The sequence below is a fragment of the Choristoneura fumiferana genome, chromosome 24 (assembly GCF_025370935.1).
Source record: "Choristoneura fumiferana chromosome 24, NRCan_CFum_1, whole genome shotgun sequence".
In the NCBI taxonomy this organism is placed as follows: domain Eukaryota; kingdom Metazoa; phylum Arthropoda; class Insecta; order Lepidoptera; family Tortricidae; genus Choristoneura; species Choristoneura fumiferana.
In genome coordinates, this window is record NC_133495.1 from 2,918,794 (window position 1) to 2,946,552 (window position 27,759).

General features: G+C 37.5%; 1 protein-coding gene across 1 annotated transcript; it reads left to right on the forward strand.

The window, feature by feature from the left end:
- Positions 1 to 97: 97 nt before the first annotated feature.
- On the forward strand, positions 98 to 27,759 carry LOC141441824 (zinc finger protein ubi-d4-like). The gene is given in 13 exon segments (XM_074106710.1): positions 98 to 217; positions 352 to 461; positions 561 to 654; positions 1,757 to 1,937; positions 2,199 to 2,402; positions 3,532 to 3,613; positions 11,974 to 12,180; positions 14,245 to 14,411; positions 14,414 to 14,479; positions 15,268 to 15,373; positions 23,078 to 23,190; positions 24,162 to 24,311; positions 24,653 to 27,759. Coding segments are annotated over 12 exon segments (1,515 nt in total). The 5' UTR covers positions 98 to 161; the 3' UTR covers positions 24,291 to 24,311; positions 24,653 to 27,759.

Genomic DNA, 27,759 nt, shown 5'->3' on the forward strand with positions numbered 1-27,759 from the left:
TATTTAATACGAGAGCGAGAGAGACCGCACGACACGAACTTCGAGTTTCGTGTTTCGTAGTGCTGTGTGTGCCAGTGCCTGCTATTGGCCTGCTACTAGCGCAGCGCCGCTACGTCATTCCAAGTTTCCAAGGACTGACTGTCAATCCAGCGTCTGCTAAAATGGCGGCCGCCGAGATTCAGATCGTGAATCCAGCGAATTTAGCAAAAATTGAGAGGTAATTCCTTTTTTACTGTCTGAATTATTGAAAAAACTCATGCATACTGCACAGAAAAAATATTTATTACTGTATTATTAAGACTACCACTAATTTTCAATGTTATTACAATGAGACCTTTTCTTCTGTTTTAGTTTTCTCAGTGATCCTGGTTACAAAGAAATTATAGAGAACTCATCAACATTCAATTCACGATTATGTGCGGAACGGAGGATGCGAATGCCATTTATCGACACCCAGACTGGTAAGTTATTGATTTAGCATTGTATGTTTTGTTACCATCGATCTTATCGCTTCAGTTATTAGCGTGAGAGGGCGAATGAGAATATAATTTTGTTTGCAGGCGTCGCTCAAAGTCACTGCAATCTGTTTATGAGCAGAAAACAGCGAATGCCCGGCACAAGAGAGGGCCAAGTGTACACATATCCTGCACAAAGGTAGAGTATACAATATGATGGAATAGCTTTACCTTTTCAAGACATCAAGACACAAAAATTAGTGATTGTGTAACTGTCCTCTTATTTTATGATCAGAAACTTTCTTGACCATTACCAGTCAATGCTGGTCAGATTTAGATAAAAACTTGTGTCATAGTAAATCACTTATACAACTACAAGTACTGGAAAAACGCCCATTTATTTCTTCGTGCAGAACAACCAAAATAAAATTAGGGCTATCTATCATCCTCCCAGCCTATATACGTCCCTCTCCTCTGCACAAGCCTCTTCTTACTATGATAGGACCCCATACAATACAGTCTGTAATGTCTTTGGAGCATAATTGTCAAATTCATGGGATTTTGCAGGTGGTAGGACCTTGTGCAAGGTCCGCCCGGATTGCTACCACCATCTTTCTCGCTAATCCTGCCGTGAAGCAGCAGTGCTTGCACTGTTGTGTTTCGGCATGGAGAGTAAGATAGCCGGTGAAATTACTGGCACGAGGTATCCCATCTTAGGCCTCTAGGTTGGCAACGCATCTGCAATCCCCCTGGTGTTGCAGGTGTCTATGGGCAGTGGTGATCTCTTACCATCAGGAGACCCACTTGCTTGTTTGCCATCCAGTCGAATAAAAAAAAAAAAAAACATACAAGGGACTCTGCTACCATTCACACAGGGCTAGGTTTTTAAAATGACTAATTATTTTTCTCTACCCTTTCTAGATCATGTCCTTTAGCTTTGTTTACTGAAATAGAATAAAAAAACAGCCAAGTGCGAGTCTGACTTGTGCACAAAGGATTCCATACTATCTATATAACATTTGACATTGGCTAAAAAAACACGTTTGCAGGGAGTTATGGGAGCCCCCTTTAATATTTATTTTATTCTGTTTTTACTATTTGTTGTTATAGCGGCCACATAATATGTAAAAAATTCAACTGTCTAATTTATCTTGGTTCATGAGATTACAGCCTGGTGACAGATGGACAGTGAAGTCTCAGTAATAGGGATACCGTTTATACTCTTTGGGTATGGAGCCCTAAAAACTACCATGATTCAGCTACTGGGAGCTACTGGTAAAATATACTATTTAATTCTTCAGATGGCGCAAAGCTCGGCGTCAGTACCTCACAATGGCTTCCACTCGGTGGGGCTGGAGTGGTGCATCAGATCTGGCAGACATTACTGGCGAGGGTGAGAACAGCTCTGGTATACCTGGAGAGGCAATGGCTGCCGAAGACAGCAGAGACGGCTCACAGACTGCTACTAAGGATGATCCCAAGGTATGGCAAAAAAAAAGTATGATTGATCCCAATTCTGAGAATGATTTGTTGTGAGAGTTGTTTTATTTCATAGTGTGTATGTCTATGTCATGCATGTCTATATGTCATATCCTCAAAAAGTACCCACCACAATAGATATGACCCACCATATAAATATTTATTACTTAGGTTAAGTAGGTATAGAGACAATGTGATTCGCCTGAGAATTATGAGTAAGTGAAAGTCAGAGATTTCTGGTGTATAGACCTCCGCTTTCTCCAGGAATGGTTCTACGACGAACTGGTAATGGACGAGATGGAAACCGGCGAGGATCCGGACCCCGAGTCAGACGAGGACTATTTCGACGACACGTACGCCAACCGGCGCAAGCGGCGCGGCGGCGCCACGCCCACCGGGCCGGGCTCGCGCGGCGGCCGCACGCGCAAGTCGCAGCCCGAGGACACGCCCGCTAAACGGGGTCGCGCAGTGAGTACTCGTACAAATCACCATCATCATCATAATTAGTGATCGGCCATCGGAAGCATTTTGTCACTTTGATGTCCTACATAATGAATAGTAATGACTAATATGTGTAAGTCCGTGTTCTTCAAAATAAAACCACACATTCTTAAAAATTAACTGAATTTAATTTGATATAGTATATGTATATGTATAAAATAATGATAGGAACGTCAATGAGACAAGTACAAGACATGAGTTGACGTAAACTCATTTGTTCGATAGATAATTACAAGTGGCCTGTGCTTCATAATCGTATCATAGGTAATAGAAATGTTAAAACCTTGATAGTAACTCAATAAAAAAAAACATACATTTTTAGTAGGTAAAAAAATTGTGCAAGGAATTAAATAGTCATGTCCATGTTATAATTTCGTCATCAAATTGACATAAAATGCTTCTGATCACTAATCATAATATCAACCGTAGGATATCCACTGTTAGACATAGTCCCCCCCATTACACAGCCAAACTCACGCACAGTCAAAGCCAAAATACTAGATAATTTGGCTGTTATGAGTATGTTATGTTTATGTATGTATTTTTTTAACTTTAACCCTTAATAAGGCCCCATTTATTGGAGCATACTACCAGAGAATCAAAAGCAGCTATTGAATACATACCTGACAAAGGATATTTTTAAACCTAGTAGTATTTTCAAAAATTACAATGGATATAAATATTCATACAATAAGATTGAATTTACAAGTATGCATGTGGTCGCTAAATCGCCTCTACCTTTTTAAGGGTTAAAAGTGACTTCACTCGCTTTAACGTATTATTATTTTTAACTTTAATATTTGAGTGCTAGGACACAGTTAACCCTTTGAACGCTTTCATGTTTGAATAAAGTGACTAGTCACACGCCAAGCACTGTTACGTTATCGAAAATGACAAATCTCGCATTGCTGGGTTGTGATAAATATAAAAAATAAGATTGAAAAAAGATTTAATTCATGCTCATTCCGCGATAACGATGTATGTTCATGATCGAAGTACACTTTAGGCGTTGGTTGCTGGAGTGGTCGGCACGACCGCACACACGTTTAGGTGTTCTTGACGTTCAAAGGGTTAATAAAACTGTATCTGTTCTCAGGGCCGCGGCCGCAAGCGCGCCGCGCAAGCGACCCTACCGTACGAGGTCCCCGGGGAAGGGGACAAGCCCTTTGGATGTGAACGTAAGTCCGGACGCAGGAGACACTAGTCTCGCCCCGCCTTACAGCTCAGGTCCAACCAACTGTCAATCTGATGAATTATATGATATGAAATTCAAGAAAAAATGTTAAGCTCAGTCTTCATAGGCAGGCACATACACAAGTGTCTTAAAATTAATTCAGATTTCAGCAGGTGTTTAATAGGAATGATCAGCAGCAGAAATTGATGAGTGGTTACAGTGCTCAAAATGATCTACACCCGATACTACTGCTAAGGTAATAAATAAGAGAGTGCTTAGAGCATTTTGAGCCACACAACTGCTAGTCTACTTCTGCTGCTGATTGTACCAGCAATCAACTGACGTTCTTTATATAAGCTGGCAAAACACGATTCTCCCATAGATTTTGTATGGCGTTACCTCGTTATGATGCTACTTATAAAAAAAAGTAGATTTTGCAAGTAGCAGATTATTATTCTCCAATGAGTGAGAAAGCATTATCAAAGTATGGGTAATAACGGGCTATTTTTGTTCTTGAATTTCATTTTAGACATAAAATCTGGACCTTTGAACTAGTGGACTGTAGACATCCCTGACTTACAAGTAATTTGTTAGCAAATGACTTGCTTGAAATATGAATTTCAGGTCCATTCTTATTATAATCTGAATTTGAACCCTATTCTAGACCATCAATCCGATTGAGTGTGTTCAGTCGCCTCACGTATCAGCATTTACAACAAACTAGTTCATTCCCTTGTAAATAAAACAGACTTTATGCAGCAGAGTATCGATTTATAGTGCTCACTTTATCCTAGAATATAACTAAATGGACTAAAAACGTCGAATTTAAACATTCCCGTAAGAAAATGCATAGATAAATGAGACTTTGGACCCGCCCTGCTACTGCGTAGAGATGGGACATATCCACAGAAATTATAATATGTATTTTAAACTTCGCGATTTTCATTAACTGTTAATACCATCTCACTTGGGACTTAAAATTATTTCCACATTTCGACCAGACTGAAGTTTAGGGTACTCTAGCAATATATCGTGATAAGTCCCTTTTGTGGTATTAATCATATCCACAGAGCTGTTCAAACTTATCTGTAGTTCAGTGATGAGAGGACAGTATTTTGATACGAAATCAATGTTTAGCTGAATTTGTGGGGTTTCTTTTGCCATACAGTTTAGGGTATTATACTGGAAGTTAAATGAGATACTGAGGTTGGTTCAATTACGTATATTTGATATCTCTTTTCTATCCATCATTTGATACCGTTTGGTAGAAAGGAATGGCTATATCCGGTGTGATATGTTGTGTTTAGACTTTGATTTTTCAGCTTTTTTCTCTTCTTGTGCCTCATACGGCAATTTATTATAACTGAGCGTGTACTGAATTCAAAGCTGGATCATTTTAATGCACCTTATATCCGATGTTAAATCTTAGATACATAGACTAGATTTGCAACACAATGTAAATCAGTAACTAATCTACGTATACGCTGAAGCCCTAACATAGGCTGCGATGATTGGGTAGTTTCGTGGGTAGAATTTGGGTCAAAGTTTGGGAGTGGGGGCCATGACGATACGCCGTCCCAAAGTGTGGCACGTGGTGACGTCACGCGGCACTTTAACTGGCTTTGTCTTCATCGTATTTTGTTTAATTGACAAAAGAATTGAGAGTGCGTAGGTCAGTGTAAATTCAATGCGTTGGTATGTAGATTGCTTACTGGATTTTAACTGGTTGCAGTTACCTCAGCTAGAATCATTAATTGCTCAATAGTGAAATTAATAAGCATACAAAATACATAAAAGGACCTGAGCTTCCCTAGCTATACAATAATTAAGGACGGATGTGGATCTGTTTGTATATCTATATTCTCGAATACAGAATGGTGTCAAATGTTAACTTCCTATGTGTATAATGATTCAAAATATTATGTTAGTATCGGGATTTGATGGGTTTTTCCATTGTTTATAATAAGTTTATCGTAAGATTCACATCCGTGTATAGATGACGCTGAGTTGAGGCGTTCTATTGTCTTCTCGCTCATATTAGGTGAATCGGAGCGAGAGGAACACCCTAATTGCCTCTTGCGGCACTGTTAAGGAAGCTTACAAGAATGATATATCCAATATGTGATCGTAAATCACTTATAAATTACTGGGGCACTAGTAAAGTAGGAGTGTTCTTTTACCGTTCAAACAGTGCCTTGAACGCACGTAAGCCTTCATACATTTCGAGAACTTTGCCCATTGTCTTGGACGTTACTGTGAGATCGTATGTTACTATAAATCATTACGAACGTTTATATGCGTTTAGTACTTGATTTACATGAGCTTAATATTTGTCATTCATTAGTGTTAATGTTTAGGCATTTAATTGAAGATTGAAAATTTTCAAGTAGCCGTTTACACATTGTTGTAGGAGAATGACACTAATACAATTTGTTTACTATGAATTTTTACTTGACGCGACTGTTCACGCCACTCGATAAGCGGCAAGAATTAGTGAATTCTTAGTTTGTGTAGGTTACTTGTCGCTTAGTAAATAGGATCGAGTTCTAATTACTTGCAGTTGCTTTAATATGTTTACACACATGTAACAAGTACTTGTTCGTTGTTTATGTGTGTGTATTCTCGGCATTAGAGCACTGATTGACTCACATGTGCGTTCGAGGGACAGTTGGAAGTAGACACCTGGGAAGTTCGAATAAGTCCATATCGGGTCGCATAATTGTTGAAAGTCATACATAACGTTATATTTGTTATAATTATTTTTTTCTACGAATCTATTAATTGTTCAGAGTTGTTATAAAAAAAACCTGTAGACTTTTCAGGTTTCAATGGGGAAAACATTCTATCAAAGATAACATTATGATATGATTTTTAAAAACTGTGCGACTAAATACACTCCCCACTCCTATGCTATGTTTAAGGCATGGTCATATCATTCTTGTCCAGCGAAGTAGGGTAGCCCTAGCTAAATTATCTTTATGAATATATCAGAATAATTAAGCAACTCGTAGGTTAATAGCGCAGGGCCAAATGAGTACTGTAGTTGTAATTTTAAAGACTCGGGCGTGCAATAATGTCTTTAATTTTTGGATATTATTGTGTGTCAATTTAACTAATGATTTTAAGGTATTCCCGTTTTTCTGGAATACAATATTATTTTAACGGAGTTGTCCAGTTTTCATATACTTTTTTTATCAATGAGGACAAAAATTAGACTCTTTTGTGTCATTATCATAATATGCTTTGGCATTGTATTTAAAAACTTGTCATCAAGGATGCATGCCTTTAGACGTTGCAATTTTTTTAGATAGGGATTACTAATGTATGAGCAAAAAACTTTTCCCAAAGTATCACATCCCAAAAAAACATTTGCAAAAACAACTTATCGCAATTTTACAGTTAGTAATTTTTTTTGTTGGCAAATTATTGTTTCTTAAATAATTTCTTAGTCATGTTTCATATTACCAAGTATTATTTAGTCAAATGTATCGTTTGGCATAAAGTACTCCTCCCAAAATAATGCATGGCATAGTTCGTTTCTGTGGGGGACGCAGTTCTAAACTAACCTAACCTACTTTTCTGGTAGCAGTTGGTTTTTGTGGTTGGTTCGTGTGCGAAGTGGCATATTGAACAATCATTTTTTTGGAATAAAATATTAGCCAAAAGAAAACGTTTGTCATAATAAAACTTGACAATGTAAAATTGTGCCAAATGATAATTTGACCAAATGAAGAAAATGCTAAATGTAAATGAAACTACTGCGATAAGTTTTTTGGGAAGTGAAATTTGGTGAAAAATATTTTGCCCAAACGGCAGTACACCTTTAAATAGACTATTCAAATGCTATTGGCACACAATAATAAGTAAAGTCGATCAGTGTAGATTGAGTCGCAAACATGCCTTTTATTGTTGTGTATATGTATGTGTATGATATAGTTGTAGTCAAAGTGAATCTCTTGGCAATTTCTTTATTTATTCTATGACTTCTAATCAATTGTGTGATCTGTATTTGAATGTTCTAGTGTCCGTTGTACGCTTTATATCGTAATGTTTTAAGGCCTATAATTATTATTTAATATACCTTTACCAGAAATATGATCTACTTCACTATATCGTGGAAATTACAGAACTTCTGGTATTCATTGACAAAATAAAACTCGCTACGTAGCTTCGATTACGCGCCGCAGTTCGCAATCGAAGCTATGAAATTCGAAAATCGAAGTTCGTATTGCACCGTCCCTCTCACTCTCGTATTAAATAATATTAGCGTCAGCAGGATGACAAGATACGAAGTTCGAATTTCGCACTTCGTAGAATAGGGCCACAGCGTAAGGATCAAATGCGTAAAAGAATTAATAGGTATTTGATTGATCCTTAGTAAATTTTGATATGTGTATTTCTGGTCAGAGTATAATTTGGTTGTGAAAATCTTTCACAGCATTATTAGGAACTTAAAATGGTCGGGGCTCTGCAGCGTTTCTACCGCCGTTTCCCCGTGTTACGAAAATTGACCAACAATATGTCCATCAACAAAAAATCTCAACCTAAGGACACTATCCTTAGATTTTCGTAACACAAAGGAAACTAGTTAAACCGCTTCAGACTAGGACCCAACCAATAAAATTTCAAGAATGGAAGTCTTATTTTATCAATGTTTTAAAATATTCGATTTAATTGTAAAACTAATGGGCATATTTTACTAGCAGCTATTTAGTAATTTTAGAGACATTTTAGATCACCTGTTAAGATTTACGATCCTTGAGGGACTGCACATTAATTTTAACTTTTTTTTTTATTTTATCATGCATTTAAATTAAAATAAAGTATTTATTGTAGTATTTTAAACGTAGCTAATGTTCTTTTTCATAAGGGCTCTTCCACATTCGCGCTCGCCAATGTGCCAGTGCCCTTAGCGTCAATTAAAAAAATAACCGAAAGTGCAAAATTTGTATAACACGTATATAAATGTTAATGTGACAGATCGGAACTCGTGACACCAATTAAAATAAATAAAATATAAAATGAAGTTACACTGCCACGTAATTATATTTTGTACGAATCGGTTGTAGGGATATTGTACTGTTGGAATATTGTGTAGGCTAGTATAGGGTTATGTTTTTATTATAGATTGTAAAGGGCTACGGTTGACCTACGCTACGGTACAAAAAGCAATATTTTAAGCATAATTATACTTTACGGTTGTATAGTAAATGTTTTGTGATCAATAGTGTACGGTCAAGTGTAAAAATATGTACTTATTCAAAGTTTGAAAAATATGTACCACAGAGTCTTATTCCGACGTAATAAGGCCGTACATATTTTTGAGTGGTTCGAATAGATAGATATTTTTGCACTTGACTGTTGGAAAAATCGACGAAATGTACTGGCATCTGTGAAATAGTTATATTTCTACAATCCAAACTAATTAATTATAACTGTTAAGTCTAAGAAAAAAACTAGAATGACAGTTATGAATGAAATGGTCACGCATAAATACATGGTCAACATCTGTAAGTTTTGTGGCAATAGCAAATGCTGATTATGCGTCATTACATTTTACTATTGTATTTAGACGTAAAGAAATATGCGTGTTCTGTCATTTGTTTTTGATGTCTTAGGCCAATCGTAGCTCTATCATTATTCTAAATGGGATCTTATGAGAATCACAATTTTAATCACAATTTTTTCTAGTACCTAATATCATCGTGCACTCATCGGTTTGGATTGTTTGACTCATGTGTCTGTGATAGATTATTTATTTCATCTTTCGTATTAGAACTAGGAATTTTAATCATGGTTTTTGACAGTGGTTGATGTCTTGTGTCACGTGTAAAAGGGTCGATCAGCTTTTCCTTGTACCGCGTTGCCATGGTTACGTCCCCAGGGGGCAACTCTTTTAAACCATGAGTTTCTCCATGTTTTCTGTGGTTATAATTCATAGAGCGTACATTATTGTAGTAGTTAGAAGCCCATTATTTAATGGACAATCTCCTAAGCACATTATCATAACAGTTTTTTTAAGAAACTCTGTCACTGTTGTCTCTTGGTCTAAAGAAAAAGTTGATCGACCCAAAAATATCTTACGGCTGAGAGGACTTCATAAGTGGAAACTTTTTCACTGGTCTTTGCATTTAGCTAAGAACTCTTATATTCTGGAGGCGAAATTCTGCTTCCGTATACATGGAACGGAAATTTGTCGAATCGACCAATCACATTACTTTAAATCCACGTCGTATCAACTACTTTTAGGTGCTGTTTCACCACCCATTGATTAATTTTATTCAATGGATTAATTTTATGCCGTCTCCGTCTATTCGAACAAAATAAACAGAGACGGCATCACATTTATCCGTCAAATAAATTTAATCAATGGATGGTGAAATAGGGGATTAAACTAGTAAATCTCGTATAAGTATGTATTTCGGAAATGACCCTAACGATTGCGATGAAATTCGCCATGTGAAGGTTTTCAAGGGCGGAAGGAAAGAACAATCGATTTAGCGGGAGGGAGGAACAATCGACTTATTTTGGTTTCATCTCTGGAAAAACGCGTGTCTATGAGTTTTTCGATTCGCCCAGATACTTCATTACAAGGGGAACGAAGGAAAACTTAGATTTACATTAATGTTATTGGTCGGATTAGGTACGTCTCAGCTTTGCTCCTGTGGTTCCATTATACATGGAAAAAAATTAAATCGACTGCCGGTTAAAAGGTTAAAATATATATAGTTGAATGCTATTTGTAAAGTTTGACCCGTCGGACGCCCCGCGGGCCAGTGTGGCGCGTAACTTATTATAGTTATTATTCATGATTTGCCAATTTTTTTACTAGTTTCGATCACCTTTTAACATAGGGTACCTATTCAAAATTAGCCAATAAAGTCGTTGGTCGCTCGACGGGTTAAAGTGTGTTTTGGACCTTATGCTCGACTTGTTGAATTTTTTTAATTAAATCAATATTTGACTTTTATTATAGTTTGTAGATAGTGAATTTACATCATACGAATCGATTTACTTTTTAAAACGTTTTTCTTATTCTCTTACAATACATAACTAGCAACTAACGTTTTGGATGTGTTCGGTTAACAACCTATTTAATCTATTTATAAAGAAGTGCAGTAAAGTATTAGGGAACTTTTTAGATCCAAACTATTATTAGCACCCAAAGATTGTTATGAATTTATACAAGAATATTTATGTTGAGTAAGAAATAAAAGTATCCAATGTACGTTTGATGTTTCTAATGTTTTGATTGGACTCCAAGTTTGGATCTTGTGCTGTTTTGGTAATGATTATCTACTTTGGCGATAGTGCGGGCAGTGCCTCGAAATTGTGAGCCGTCTGGCAGATCCATTGATTTGAAGTCATCAATCAAATGCACCCCTACGGCCTGCGTCCTCTAGAACTGACCATAGATAAATCACGACGAGCCGGCTCTCTAGCAAATAACATTATACAAGAACGCAATGATAACAGTTTAATTTATAAAATTCCAGTTTCAAATTATCACTCCAATTGAAATTGGTGTCGTAGAAACGTGATATTTTTAAAGTGCGTTCTTGCGTCATGTTATTTGTCGTAAAGGTATTGATTGATGACGGATAATTACTGGAATATAAATGATGTGTTTGTAACGCCGAATGCCGTCGTGGTGCCTCCTCTATGATCTGTTCTGATGACGTGGGCCCCACCCTTTATTATAATATTGACAACACAAATGACTGAGGTAATTCAACTAGTGAACTAAAAGGCAGATGGAGGCACTACGTACGGTAAGTAGATGTTAATATTTGTTAATGAAATATGTATTTAATTAACTGTTGCAATAATGGTAGGAATCGATAAACCCAACAGTTGTTTTAGCTGTATTACGGAGTATTTGGTCTATATTTATTAACGTAAACTACTACAACACGTTACCACCTCGGATCTCTGATAGTAGATATGAAATGGGTTGACCGAGTTTTTAGTTATGTCTGGTTTGTATTCGCCGTCGACCTCTTACTCCCTCTTCTTAAAATCGAGTAAGTCCAGAAATTTGTAACGAAATCTTTATCCAGTACATTCTAAACTAGCGACAAAAAATATTTTACTAGCGTAGTTCGTGTGACTGGCTCAACTTTTTTTTTTGTTGGACCCGCCTTAAGAGCCAAATACACTAGGTCCTTGCTTTTTACAAGCTTTTATTTAACTTGCCATATTAGTATAGGTCAAATATTGAAAGCTAAATTTGACCCACTTCTAGTAGTCGAATTGACTTGAAGTTTTGTTTACTTGTTTATTATATCGTTCAACGTTACATTTGGAATATTTGAACCAACATAAGCGTCACATGTTACTAAACGAGGCTACTCTGTCCAACAGTATGCGGCGCCAAATACAAGACGCGGCCGGGCCTCACGTACCACTTCACGCACACGCACAAGGAGACGGCGGCGGCCACGAGCGACGGCGACTCCCGCGACAGCCGCGCCGGCGCGCACACGCCGCCCGCGCCGCCCGCGCCCACTAACGAATACCAAGACAGTTACGTGACATTCTTGAATAATCCCGGAGGAGCTCCCGCTGCAGGTTAGTCAGCGGCGAGCCGAGGGAACACTTAGTTCAGCAAGTCTATTGTACTCTGTTCGAGTTAACGAGCTGTACTTGGTTTTTTTAGTAATAGAAATGAGTTAGCAATCTAGACTAGTTGTGAATAAACACTTTAAAAAAAAAAGTCACCTGCATTAATATCTGCCTCAGCGGAATATGCAAAAACATCTGACACGTCCTACCGGCACTAGAAATAGAGTCGTATCAGATATTTATGCTCGCTTTGTTGCGTCACATATTGGTGTTGGTGACTGTACTTGCTGTTTGTTACGTGTTTTTGAAAGTATTTTTAAAAAGTAAGTTCCCAATCCGCACTGGGCCCGCGTGGGAACCACGGCTCTCCCGAATTCTGAGAAAAGACCATTGCCCAGCAGTGGGACATACATGGGCTGGGATGATGATGATGATTGAAAAAAGACATGTCAAATACCTCGTTTCTATTGCTAAAATACAGAAGTGTAGTACTGTGGGAATATAGCCGCCGATTACGCCGTTAATTAGATTCTGCTGCTTTAGCGGGATTTCTAAGGCTACGTACGCACTAAGCGGTTAGCCGCGCCGTTTTAGCGTGTCGTCCCTCTTTAAAGTATCACTGGAGAGAGAGACGGCGCGCTCAAACCGCATGATTAACCGCGTAGTGCGTCCGTAGCCTAACGTGATTGGTTACGGCGCAGCTTTGTTCTTCCATTGCTAGAACGGTAACTTGAATAGAGTATAGTCACTTAGGGACTTGTTGAGGCAGGAAGGGATATCGTTCGAGCTGTCCTTCTATTGTAGTCCGGTTGATACTGCGGCGGATAGAACTGGGATAGGCTCTCGTTTAGTTAAAGTGAGATAGGATGTCATTGTGGTTAGATTGCGTGTGTTTAGGGTCAATTAGTTGCTAAGCTTAATGCAGCGGGAGGGGGGTGTTTCATGCCGGGAGGGTGGGGGGTCTTTACGATGATAATTATTTTAGTCAGATATGGCATGATTGCAGATCGGGCACAAAGAAGTTATTCTTTATGTAGATATTTATTTGGTTAACACTTATATCAAAATGGGGTATTTAGTAGAAATAATAAAATCGGAGTCGATTACAGGCGTTTTAAGGCACAAAGTACGATTTAAACACTGAGCTTAGCTAGTGACTTGCAGCGTGGTAGCGTCTTCTCATAACTATAATACATTTATTATATGTATGTATGTACCTAAATTTACTATGCCGTAATATAGCAGCGTACTGACTACTATAACAATCTCGCGAGGTAACCGCATTGGTTTCCATTTGATGCCAAATCACTTGCTTAAAGGTTCTACCATACCGTTGCTCAAAACTTGCTGACTGTGTACTAGTTATTTACGGTGTGTCAGCGTAATGGTGTCAATGCTTAAAATCTCGCGAGTTTGCTCGGTTACATTTTTCACGGTTCATTTATGTTTACTCGAGAGATACGGAGTTATTAGTGAGAGAGAATGAAGCCCGGTCTTACTTATGTTCACTCCAATGTACATGGTTTTTTTTTTATTTATTTATTGATCAACAAAAAATTTCAAGCATTACAGATGTGCTTTAAATTTCGAAAAATAAAAGTAATCCAATCAATCACATACAACAAATAAATAAAACAATATTCTTTGTTCTTCCCAGTAAATAATTAAGAATACTTTTAATATTTGCAAAGAAAAAGTGTCCTTAATGGAATGCCAGAGCCAACAGATTCAGTTGAATTTAGATAGTTGGTAGGTAACTTCATCCGAATCCGTCTGGCCATTTTAGCGTCAAATAGTAACAAACACACACACAAACTTTCGCATTTCGACGCATCTCTGACGCAACCTCGTCTAAGAAATTTTACGAAATTCGAATAACTATTTAGATACACATCCTACAGTAGGTATTCCAGTTTAATAAAATTTCATAATGCGAGTCAGAGACCCATCAATTTGTAATACTAGCAGGATTTGGGAAATCCGTTCGTCTCTGATACATACTGGACCGTGAATCAGTTCGTTGAGTCAGTACGCTCCGCGAGCACTGCTCAAGTTGGCCTTCCGCTTCAGAAGCCAAGCCAGCGGGCGCGCCGCGCCGCCCGTCGCCGCCGCCGCGGCCCGCGTCTGCCGACACCAGCTCCTCGGACTCGGCGCTGGCGCCGCACCCCGCCGCGCCCGCTGCCGTTCCCGCCGCCCCCGCCGCCCCCGCCCCCGCCCCCGCCCGGCCGCAGCTGCCACCTCGGCCGCCGTAGCCGCCGCAGCCGCCGTCGCCGCGCAGCCCAAGCTCAAAGAGGGCGTCGTTAAGGTAAATGTATAAAATTTGTGATTATATTATGGACAGGGATATTTGGAAATAATTCCGATCCACATTGGCAAGTTTATAGGATTAAAATTTGCCAAACATGCATTTTGTGGTAGTTTCAGGCCCCTTCTATAATTGGCCATCTAATAAGCATGTTAGTATAATGTGACACAACATTTCTTCTATTAAACTGTAATTCTTGTGAAAATACAAACTGAAATATAGATGCACAGAAAAATAAGACCAGCACTGGGAGTCAAACCCAGGTCCTCGGCATTCCGTGCCACGTGCTATACCGCTACACCACTGCTGGGTTCGATTCCCAGTGCTGGTCTTATTTTCTGGTTTTTCTGTGCATCTATATTTCAGTTTATTTTTTCAATTTAGGTTTTACGGGATGACCGTAAAAGTAAAAATTTGGAATTGAAATAAAAAATATAAAAAAAATCCAAAAAACCAATCTTAATGTAATTCTTTTGTCGCCTCGCTGACGGGACAGAAAAACAACAAATAGCACATTGTGTCTTAAGGGCGGTAAATAAGGAATTCCGAACGAAAGTCTATTAGAAGCCCGAAGTCGAAGACTGAGGGCTTTAATGAGTCGATGTTCGTAATCCTAGTACCGCCCGAGCGACATACAATGTTTTTCATCACATTTGCGAGTAAAATTTATATTTCTAAAAGAAAAAATATAATTGTTCCAAATATTGGCGATACCTTAGGCTGCGCTCTTGGTTGTAAATAGTTGATCCACCCATTTAACAACAACTGAGTCCCCGTTCTGCCCGCAGGCGTCGCCCTCCCCCTACTGCGACTTCTGTCTCGGCGACGACCGCGAGAACAAAAAGACCGGCACCCCCGAGGAACTAGTCAGCTGCTCGGACTGCGGCCGATCAGGTAAGCGGCGCGCCGCCGACGCCCACAGACACAACATCAAACTGAACGGCTACGTCGAAATCATCAACTCCATGTCATATCCCGCTGATGCTTTCGACAACTTCGCCACGCAGACGAGGTTACTAGAGTTCAACGATGTCTATGGAGGCTATCCTGTGTCCCCTCCCTCTTCGCCCAGAGATCTGCGGTAGATTACTCCCACTCGCTAAGTCATTTAATTTTTGACTAAATTAAACTACTTTTTTCTGTAGCTCCAGGAATAGAACTTTGGGACCAATCTCAATACTTGTGTAATATACGTTCTGTAGAAGACATTTTAAGTAAATATAGTTAAACTGGGCGAAGTTGATACTTATTTTTTTTTAGTTGCACCGGTTTTTTTCGAGTATTATTCTTGTGTGGGTCACAAAAGTAACATCACAAGTGGTACTCTATTGCTGCTAACCAAAGAGGTTTTTATTCATCAAGCGTCATCTATTTAAAACTTGTCTCATCCCATACATTCCAAAATTCGTACTCTCAATAGATTAATTTAATTTAGAAACATTTTCATAGATGAAATTATTTATAAGTCTATGTTATTCTCGTCTTTGGTAAACATTAAACAAATGTGATGCTAGTGTTGCCATTTAAATCAATTTCTATTGTGACGATGGATGCCAAATATTTTAACATGTTATCTGTTGTATACTAAGACTTACTGGTATCAGAGTGTGATCTAGGGGTTTCACTTTAGTTACATGAGGAACTATTTCACTGTAAATGATTGTTCGTTTCATAGTTATCCATGAGGGTTTTCTGAAGAGAAATATCGCTAGATGGCGTTAACATCGTGAGGTCCGTTTGACGTTGCCGTCTTGTCGAAAGTGACCAAATTTCAAAGTTTTCTATCACAGGAACCCTCATTGCCATAGACCGAAAAAAAATTAAAATGTAGCGCTTTTTTATCTTGATTAAAGTATTCTTTTTAACATTTACATACAAATATGTGGCTGGAAAGTGTGAAACTCCTAGGATGTACTCTTGTTCGTGCATGTGCCTTGGTTTGTCGGCGAAATAGCCAAATCATAGATCTTATTTACATTTAGTAGTTAGTGGCTTCGCTTATGTACTGCCCGTATGCCAAATTTTCATTACCTAGCTTATCTAGTCACCGCGCCAAAATGGAAGTGCACGCGTTAGTTTTCCAAGTTTTTATATAGTGAAGGGATGTAGTTATGCAAACAGGAACCAACCCACACTTTCCCCGAAATTGAGATATGTATGCAACAAGTTACTAAAATGCACCTACTATCAACCCGATAGAGTATCTCAACTTTGAGGGAAGTGTGGGTTGGATCCTGTTTGCATAACTACGTCCCGACAATTGAGTCTGTTGAGTGTAGTCGTTTTGAGTCATGTAGTCATCAATGTAGATTTGAAAATAGATCGTTTGAGTCCGTTGAGTCTACACGATACAAATGTAGTGCGTAATGGTATTCCATCGTATTTTATCGGAAAAGTTCGTGTTTATCGTGCTCTCTCAATTAGCTTAATACTTAAGTACCCCTTGTACAGTTTGATTAATTCGAGTTAACACTTGACAGATGGGCGTGCCTTAAGTCAATTTTCAACTTTGACGTCATACAAATAAAGCCATTTTTAGTATACCGCTACCCACGTTTACAGATTATGTAAAAACTATTTTATTTGTATGACCTCAAAGTTGAAAATTGACTGAGGCACGCCCATCTGTCAAGTGTTAACTCCAAGTAATCGTACTGTACAGCCGTTTTGACATTTGACACTTCAGTCATTTAATTTCTGTCATTTAATAATTTGTCTCATTTCATACAATAAATCTTGAAACACACAAGAGAGCGGTGGCGGGGCGGGGCGGCGCGGCGCGGAGGCGGTACCGGTTGTAATATTCGAGCTAACATGAAATAGAGCACACAGAATACCGCGCGGGAAATAAGCGTGGCGCGGTATTCTGTGTGCTCTATTTCATGTTAGCTCGAATATTACAACCGGTACCGCCTCCGCGCCGCGCCGCCCCGCCTCCGGCGTCAGTGTGTTTCTAGCTTAATTGATTGACAACTCGAGTACCGTCGTATTCCGATTGAGTTCGACTTTACCCGTTGGAAATACATTATGCTGCATAATTATGCATTATATTTGTACGACTTTTCGTGCTGTAGTCACTTACATTACACATAATAATAGAGCAAATAAGGTGATTTAATTTTTAAAGTGTTGAAATAATTTTGAACACCTTTAAATATTCTGGCGTATTTAAATGGGGCTGGTTTTTGTTGACTCAAAACCGCTAAACTTGATTTTTGTATACCTTTTATCTGTAAAACATTAGTCTATAAAAATCAAATTTAATTATATTTATGAAAGTCAGTTATATATTACTCGACTCTTTAGTTATGACTTTAAATGTTACTCGAATTGTAAGTGAAATCGTTTAAAGTTAGATAAACCGGTATTGCCAAATAATAACTGATATTTACTGCCGCAAGACAACTAGCAGGGCATTATCAGAGTGATATGGCAGCGACGCGCTAGCGAGATTTTTTTCCAGATGTCTATTAGCTAACGCGCCGTTGTCGAAGACCCATTTATTTTGTGTTGTTTAAAAATAAAATATATAACATGATTTGTTTTGTACAATATATTTTAAGAGCTTAGCGAAGTGCCTTTACACAGCAATATCCAAAGTGCACTAATATTGTTATAGAATAAAATAGATTCTATATTTTAACCCAAAGATTTAATACGAAAATTTACTTAAATCCTAAGCGTTTGGTTTCAACGAAAGACTAACTTGATGTTATAAATTAAAATATATTATATCATTCCTCTAGAGTAATTTGTTTTGTTTTAATATAAATTTTAGATATAAATAATTATAATAATCAATGTTAAGATTTTTGACAACTATGGTAATGAATGTTATAATTTTTATTTGCAAAATATATCATGTAGCTTATATTATATTAATAGTAAGTCGAAGATATATTATGTATTTTAGTTTCTGGGCATATTTAAAAACAATATTAATCAATATTTTAAGTACCGGGTGCCTGTCGTATCGCATAACGTTTTTTGCCCTAAAAATTTTTGGCATACTGTTGAATGGCATACTACTCGTTTGTCCTAATATTTTTTGCGCATACTCATTTAAAGTCCTAAAGCAAGTTAGTCCTAATATTGATAACTCTAAAATCTAATTACCTAAAGCATAATATTCCTAACATAAAACCTAAAACCCATAAATGTTGAAGCGAGCGAGCAAGACCTTCCGGGGCACCCCGACTCGGATAGGTTAGGTTAGAAGGTTCTTTTTTTGTCATCACTTAACGATCCCTACTACAATACTAATATAACAATAACAATTATGCACATCAATCATTCGACAGTTGAATCTTAGCCACATCAAACGATAGGACAAATAATATTTAGGACAAACGATAATAGGAGCAAAAATTTCGGACAATCAAAAATATGCGGAACAAAGTGTATGTCATACGTTATTAGGACAAAAGACGTTATGCGACACAGCGATAGGACTAATAATTGTATGCCATCCGATATAGACCCTTTAAGTACACCAGTCCTTTTTACGATTAAATTAATGTTATTGAATGTTGTACATATGTCTCGTACCTTTTTAAATGTGCTCTTGTAACTTGGTACTGTTTGTTTTGTGTCCCGTTTGAGCCATGACTCAAGTTGCCGTGGCTTGGCAAATGACAAGTATCACTTTCGTTGTCTATAAAAATAGTTGGAGAAATCAAATGCTTGTTATTGGAGATGAAGCGGATAATACTATCATATTGATATGGCTTTGTTATGGAGTGTTTATTCATGAATCAGAATGTTCAATTATTATTTTTGGCTTAGATATATATGCCTCATTGATGGAGACTCTATTGTTTTAAGCGTCTTCCACAATGTAGCTTCAATATTCAGTTGGGTCACCCTGGTTGAGTTGGAGTAGGTAGTTGGAGTTTCAACAACTGGTGTAGTGAACTTCTTCAGGATTGGGCCAGCTGTTGTGATTGATATCTATTCCAACTGTCAAAAAGATGGTCCAGATGGGTTTTTGACTCTCAAACATGGCTCAAACTCAACCAAAGTGAACTTTGTGGAAACGTCGACAATTTGACAGACGTTTCATAGTTCTACCTCAATTTGGTAGTTATTTATACTTACCTTTTTTTTTTCGTTTTAAGTGGGCATGAACCGATGGAGAGATCTTAAAAAACTGTTTTCTTTAAAGAAATGTTTTGTTACTTTCAATTGATATCAGAGAGTTAAATCTTGGCATGCAGTGAATGCTATATTTAATTATAAGTGAGCCAATTTAGGCCGAATGTGACATGGATCGGTCTTGATCGAGCAAACTTGCCAGTATTTGCAAATTTTAATGTTTTTTTTTTGTGATAACTATCTAATTTAATTTTTATTTAGCTCTGGTTGGTTGTTTGTTGGCCAATACCGACCTTTTCCACGTCCCTAAAATCTACCAGTAGCTGCGACAAAAATATAGCGTCTATTATTCTCTATGGTATGGACTTTCCACGAGCAGCAAGGTTTTAGGTATCTGGATTTAGACTAACGCTTAGTTTTATTTAGAACAATAGATAGCGCTTAAGGAAATTAGAACGAGCGTGGATGCGAATCGAAATAAGATCTAGGACTTGGATTTTTTATTTTTCATGGTAGGTATCATATTGATTTTTATTGTTTTGAGTATTACTTTTCTTTTTCTTTTTTTTCGCATCTGACGTTACTGTCATCATCCTTCAGATTCAAGCCACACTTCTGATAGGCACAGTTACATTTCTTGTTTTAAAATAATCTGCCAATTGTCCTAGTCTTGTATAGCCAAAGTGTTTGCTTATGGCAACAATGACGGTTTCTGCAGCAGGCTAGTTGGCGCTACAGTGCTTTCATTCTAGCATGGTGCGGGTGACTGCTGTCAATATGAGAGTGAAAGTGTCGAAACTTGAGTCGATAAAACTCATAATTTAAAATCTTAATCATAATTAATGTACACATTACATTGGGGGCGGGGCCGGGTACGGACCCGGAACACGGCATACCAAAGGTTAAGTAAGGCTAAACGGAGTTTGCAAGAATGTTCGTTACTTACCAATTAATAAGTACCGATATAACTTAAGATCCATTAGGCCCCATCACTAAACGAGTCTGTGGTGTTACGTTACTAATGCATATAACATTTCTTCATTTAATTTTGCTTGGAATTTTATTAATTGATTATAAAAATGTGATAGGTTAAATTTATGTTCAAATATTTTAAGCCAATTATATTCAGGCTACAACTGAAATACCTATACTTCCATATATGTAGACCGCAGCAACTTTTTTTTTAGTAAAACGAAACGGCGCATCAGGTGTCACCCGCACTGTGCTAGAATGAAAGCATTGTAGTATCGTGAAGTCCGTCTGGCAACTTTGACATTTGTGTCACGTTTGGGATTGGTTTATAACTAATTAAACCTTCGCAAGCAAGAGTATTCAAACGAACCTCACGAAACTAGCGCCATCTAGCGATATTTTTTATTTTATTTTTTTAAGTTACCCCTTTGACCTCTTGCACTTTCATCAGTTGGGATAGGCATCAAACGCTGGGACAGTATGTTATAAAATGAATGGCTTGTTTATAATTTTAGTTTCTGTCTTATTTATGTGGGAGTCCACGGTTTTAAAGTAAATCATGTCATGACTAGGGTTGCCAACTTTTTTAAGAAATAAAGTATATTTTGGTCTGAGAAGGGAAAAAACAGTATTTTAGAAAAAATACAGTTTTTTCTTCCTTTCTTGTTTTAAAAACAAATTTTTGGGTGCTTCTCGCACAACTTATCAATTTAGTATCATTTTTAAAGGCCTTATAGACTGCGTTAGAATCAAAAATAAAATTAAAATAGATAAATTTTATTAAATTTACATTGGCAGATTCGTTTTGAAACACCACTATTGTGACTATGCTGCACTGACTCATTGTTTGCTTAGTATATGGTATACTTTATTTTAGTTCAACAGTAAAAAGTATAATTTAGTGAAAAACATTATAATACTGTTTTTGTCATCTTCGCCTTCTCGTTTGAAATGGAACTAAGCGTTAGTGTTTGGGCCTTGACTTTTGTGAGTTCGAGTTTGTTAACGCATAAGTGCCAACTATGTTATGGTTACATTTATTTTTTATTAAATTCTGTATTTTAGTTCTTATTGGCTAGATTCTATTCCAAAGTATCTTAAATGCAAGTACGGAAGTGCATAGTCGCGTTTGTGAAAGATTGTTTGTTATTTACTATAGTTTGCTTCGTTCACATTTTTACCAAAATAGCTATTTTATTAGTGTAAGAGTGGTAGCGCCGTCGCGTCGATACTTTTTCTTTGTACGAGCGGATTTTTATAACATTAAATTGTATGAATTTAAAAACATAAAAATTGGCTTTTTGTTTTTATTTTATGCATTGTGCTGAAGAATAGTGAATAAATGTGTGCACTTCCATACATCATTGTTTGATACTTATTGTATATGAGATATCGATTTGTTCGTATATATTTTTAGTGTCGTGTTACCCGTGTTGTTTCACTATTGTTCGGCACATAATATTATACCCTCATTGCCTTTAATATTAATTATTGAATTGTTGTTCCAACATTGAAGATTGACCGAGAGTTGAAACAAGGTAAGAAATATCATGTGCCTTACAACTAGTGAATTTAATAGCTAATTATAATATGTTATGTGTAATCGATCATACATACTTACATTCCTAAAAAAATAATAGATTGTTTACTTGAAAAATCTTGTCAACACCGTAAATGAAAAAAAAAACATCTCTTGTCAACTTGTTTCGTTATATTATAATCGTAGTTGTGCAAATATTTATGAACAGCTGCCACATTATAATAGTAATTGCTTAAAGCACGAGACTAACAACGTAACGTAATATTAATGAACGCTATAAAAACTTGAATCAATATGAAATACTATCCCATCAATCTGACATTAGCACAGTCAAAGATATACTTAATTAATTAGACGTCGGTCCCTGCCACGCTCCGCCAATTAAGCCACAGTTAACGATTTTTTCAATGCGAAGTTTTATATTTGAAAGACTGCACTCGGCTACGCTTCTGAAAGAGGTTGTAAGTTCATAGCCAAAAACATTAGTAGAGTACAAAGAATTTCTTTGAAAGTTATTTTCGAAATAAGAAATATCAAAGAAAAAAGATTACGTGCGACTCAAGACTTGTAACAACTTCACCAACGTGTATACCATAATCATATTATTAGTACCTGGGCGGCCGAGCTTCGTTCGGGCTAAAACTCGAATCGAATTGAGACCAAGCTAGATCGATTGTTCGCCCCCGAAAATCCTGACATAGCAAATTTCATCGAAATCATGGAGCCGTTTCCGAGATTCCCAAAATATATAAATATACAAGAATTGCTCGTTTTAAAAGTAAAAGATTAAAAGTCTGCGGTTTCATGTAAGTGTAACTTAATTGTGATCACAATCAATTACTGAATTAGAAAAATTGGTACATGATAACCGATTAAATCATCGTGTACATCGCGACAGGTAGCGTTGAAAATGTTAAGAATATCTTTGGCCGTGCTGTCATGCTCGTTAATGCCCTGACATAGACGTGATAATGATGTGTGCGTGTGCGCAGGTCACCCGACGTGCCTGCAGTTCACCAAGAACATGATAGTGACGGTGCGCAAGTACCGCTGGCAGTGCATCGAGTGCAAGTGCTGCTCCGTCTGCGGGACCAGCGACAACGACGTATGTACCACGGCTACTATACTAATCGCAACGCAATACGGTGCACGCGAGGCAATAAAAAGTACGAGCACAGTGGAGCATATCGCGCGTTCACTCGCACTTATGGATCTTATGGCAACGCGCAGTAAAGCTCAACGCGCGTATCAATATCTTATCGGTAAATGTTTACAAAATTAAAATCTGATAATAAGTATTTTTTTATGTGCCTTCATTATTATAAGAAATTAATTTATTTTTATTGTAAACAAAAAACAAATAATAATGATTGATTAATTATTGCTAATTATAATAAATAAATAATAAGAGTGACCCTTATTTCTTTGATCATCTTCTAATCTAATTGTTTTGAAGCGCAAACTCGTGCATTACTTACTATGTTACGCGAGCACAACACTATGCAAAACACGTTTTATGACCACGCGTGCAGCGAGCGACATTTTGCGATTACTATAGTGCAACAATAGGTAATCAGTAAACATTTTTTTTTATTTGTTCAAATATATCTTCATTGATTAACTAACCGAGTAGTAAAAGATTTTTTTAAATATATTAAATAAGCAAGAATATATGAACGAGACAGAGATCCGTCTTAGGCTTTGACGTCATACGCTACGCGACTGCCATAGAAAGTTCATACCTACTAAATTTAATTTTTATCTTGCTTATTTTTATTTTTTCAACAGATATTGATGATTTTTCCGTCATTTGTTTTATTTTCCAGTTTTCTATTATGTAAATTATTGAGGAGAAAATTTGTGTTCAATGCATATTCCCTATTACACTTCGTTCACCTAATGTGGCTGCCGAACTTGTTTCAAACAGCAAAACGTCTTCACATCAGCGTGACCGCATAATTACTATGCAATTCCACTAACTATAAGGTGCTAATAAACCTGAGCATTTGTATTAGTAAGATGGTGTCAAATACCTCGATAAGAGTGTATTGTTGAATGTTTGGTGCCGTGTTCCAGGACCAGCTGCTGTTCTGCGACGACTGCGACCGCGGCTACCACATGTACTGTCTGGTCCCGCCGCTGGAGACGCCGCCCGAGGGCTCCTGGTCGTGCGCGCTCTGCATACAGCAGTTCCACACCAAGTGAACACTGAACACCTGGTGAGTGGTGAGTACTCCACCACCCCCACAAGAGCACATGTACTGCCTGGCGCCGCCCTGCTAACACGCCAGGAGTTCCTAATCTCCCTACTTACCTGCGATTTACTGTGATTCAGTACTACAGATTTGCAAGTTGCGGGAAGTCTCCAAAAAGTCGGAAAAGATCTCTGAAATTTTTGGAAAATTTCACAAGTGGGTGGACGTCTATTGAAAAATAGTATGAGCATGAGCAGCGCTAACTGCACGCGTCGCGTGCGACGTATTTTACCTGCACCCGCGCCAGCTAGCGTAAGCCCAAACATATTGGAATCGACGCTACATTATTATGGCGCATTTTCTTGTCCTCAGGTTGGCAGTACATTGAAGAAACGCTACAACGCTACTCGCAGACAGTGTCGGGTGGCCAGCCGTGTATTTTACAAACTGTGCAGGAACCTAAGTTATGTTGCCATAGGTTTAGTGACCGACGAGTGTGGCTTTCACTACATAAATGTAATTAGTGTAAGACACCCAAAATAGGGGTATTCTGGGGTGTTCCTACGCAATGTTTACCTGAAGATTTTGAAGAAATGAAATTAATTAGAACAGTTAAGAAAGGTTTGTTTTTAACCAGTGATTTACAGTCAAATGGCTCGGAACTTTTTTAAGTAGGTAACTAACCTTAGTTTATTTTGTATGCTGAGAAAGGGCACGACAGTTTCGGACCTACCCGAGGTCCTTACACATGAGCCCTTTATTTTGGTCAGATTGACGAAAAGGGATACCACATTTAAATATCTTAAGGCTTATCCTTCAGTCCATCTTTTAATAATTTAAACCGCGGGAAATAGAATAAATGTGTTCTTATAAAGATTTTATTTGGTCCAATTAGGTTTAGATTTAAAAATATTCGCAAAAACGGTAAAAATCAAGCCAGAGGTTCTTTTTAGCTCACGTCTGTTTTTAGATCGTACCATTATTAAACCGCGATCAGAATAGAACTGATTATGCCACATACTTAGGTCCAAATGTGTATGAAATGAGATAGTTTCCATGAATATTCCAATCGCGGACTAATAACTATTACTCAATACAGTTTTAAGTAAATGGCACAAAGTAACATAAGATAGATCAAGTGTTAAAGTCATGTCCCACTCGTCATTGTTTATGTAGGGGTTCTTAAAATACTTGCCACAGTGGCGCCAGTCATTCCGATCCAATAGCCTATTGCCATCGGCTTGTACATTTATTTATTAGCATGTCTTTACAAAATATTAAGTTTTACCCCCCGGTTTCACCAGCTCTGTCGCATAAAATAACAGGAACTTATTGGAGAGTTTAAAAACAGGGGGTTATATTTTTTATATTTTTTGTGAAAATATGCTAATAATAGGCCAATGCCAAAGACCAAAGGTGCGCCGTATACAAAGGCCTTATTGTCTAACTAACATAACACACATGGAATCACCACTTCTTTCTTTCACGGTATAAGACGAGGGAAGAAAGAGATTGTGAATGCGATTGCGAACGTCAGCCCGTTAGGCGAAACAGGCTCAAAAATAGTTTGGGAACTCCTGGTCCAAATAATATAATATTTTTATGAACCCAATGTCTCGAAGCTACTAACTCTTCTGGTGCTTTTTTATTTTTTTACGGACCGGCAAAATCGTGGTAGGTATATTATTATTTTCATGTTGACATACTTCATACTATGTATTTCAAACACAGTACGATAGTCGAATTAGTGGAACAGCGTCATGTACCGATGTGGAACCTTTTAACAATAAATGACGCGATTTATTTTGAATAGCACAAATATTTTTTTAGACGCATGTTTATCAATTTTAAGTGTTACGCGTAAACATATTTGTTGGCAACTGTGTGAGCGTAATTGTAAAATGTTGTGGATTGTCCAAAATACACTTCTTGCCGGTTCTGTACAGTCAATTTAAAAATGTCTGGGCAGCAACGCTTATGTTATGAGAATCCAAACCTGATTGATGTGATGAGTCAAATCTATTGATTCAGAAATTGCGCTGTAAAAATCATATGCATTCCAGTCTTGTGCATTCATCTTACATTTTCACTATTATTATTTTTACCGAGTTAAGGTTTTTTTTTTCCAAATACGTATTCAAGTTAAAATCATCAACTATTTTACTATTACGATTTAGAAGGTAAACTTTTACAAGTTAAATAACTGCTGAATGAAATGTTATGAAATGAACTTTTTTCAGTCCTTAACATGGCATCGACAATTTAAACGTGCCCACGATGTTAAATCTTTCTAATGTGTAAATACTTATAGCTCCTTAATACACTAATGATAAAAGCTTATGCCGTGTCTCCAAATATATACTATATGTGGTGTTGAAATATTCAGATTCCGTTGGTCATGTATTAATTGCAGAACTTAATATCAAAAGGAAAAGAAATGTTAGGCTACGTGCGCACTATGCGGTTAAACCTTTTCGCCGCCACGTCAATAACAAAAGACATCACCCGTACGCCAGGCTTCTATACTGCAATGCCTAAAATTGAACCTTAACACAATTGAACGAAGGTTGCTTTTGCATTGAAGTAATGGACGTGTCGTTGGCGTGGAACCTGCGGTCGATGAGTCGTTGGCGTCCAAAAGGTTAATTACGCAGTCTCTTTCTCAGGCGAACCGCAAAGTGCGTACGAAGCCTTATTATTTGTATTTACTTCAATAGTCGATGCTGGCCGCTTTGCTTCTTCCTTGTTACTGTGTTTTAACTCTACTGAGCCTCGAAAACTAATAAATATAGTTTAACAGACCGATAATCGCCTCGTGGTTTTTGTTTCAGTCATGTCACATTTCTATTCCTTTTGTTCTAAGTAATGATAAAAATTATAAATTACCTACTTACACTGCGAAAATGGCATTTTGAATCACTAATCTTAAGGCTTAGTTTTTTTAATCATAACTTTTATAAATACTGATGTTGGGTTATTTTCAAATAACAGTGCTGTACAAATTGCTTAATCAAAGTTATAATGTATCATTGGAAGAAGTGGGTGACACTCTTTCCCGGCCCGATTAACACCGACATGGAAATACCGGCCTGTTATTTGTGTACACGAGAAACAGGGTCGGTATTATCCGGGCCGGGAAAGAGTGTCACCCGAAGAAGTTTAACGTAAAGGTGTAACACCACTGGCGCACATTGCACACAAAACTAGTTTTTCCGTGGAGCGTGCGACGCGGTGGGTGCGACCCTTAACCTGTGCCCCTATTCTAACATTTTGCCTCTACTGTATTTTACTTGCCTTCTGCTCTCTGTAAATCAGTTGTAGAGATTGTAGTGTATTCCCGTGAGGGAAGAAAATGGCCTTTTGTAAACGAAAGTTTAATATAAGCTCCGTCAGTAAACAGCATTAATCTTCAGCAGTAAAGATTCTTTCTTAAGTTGGGCCCATACGGTATGTGAAAACTACTGAACTTGCCATATCCT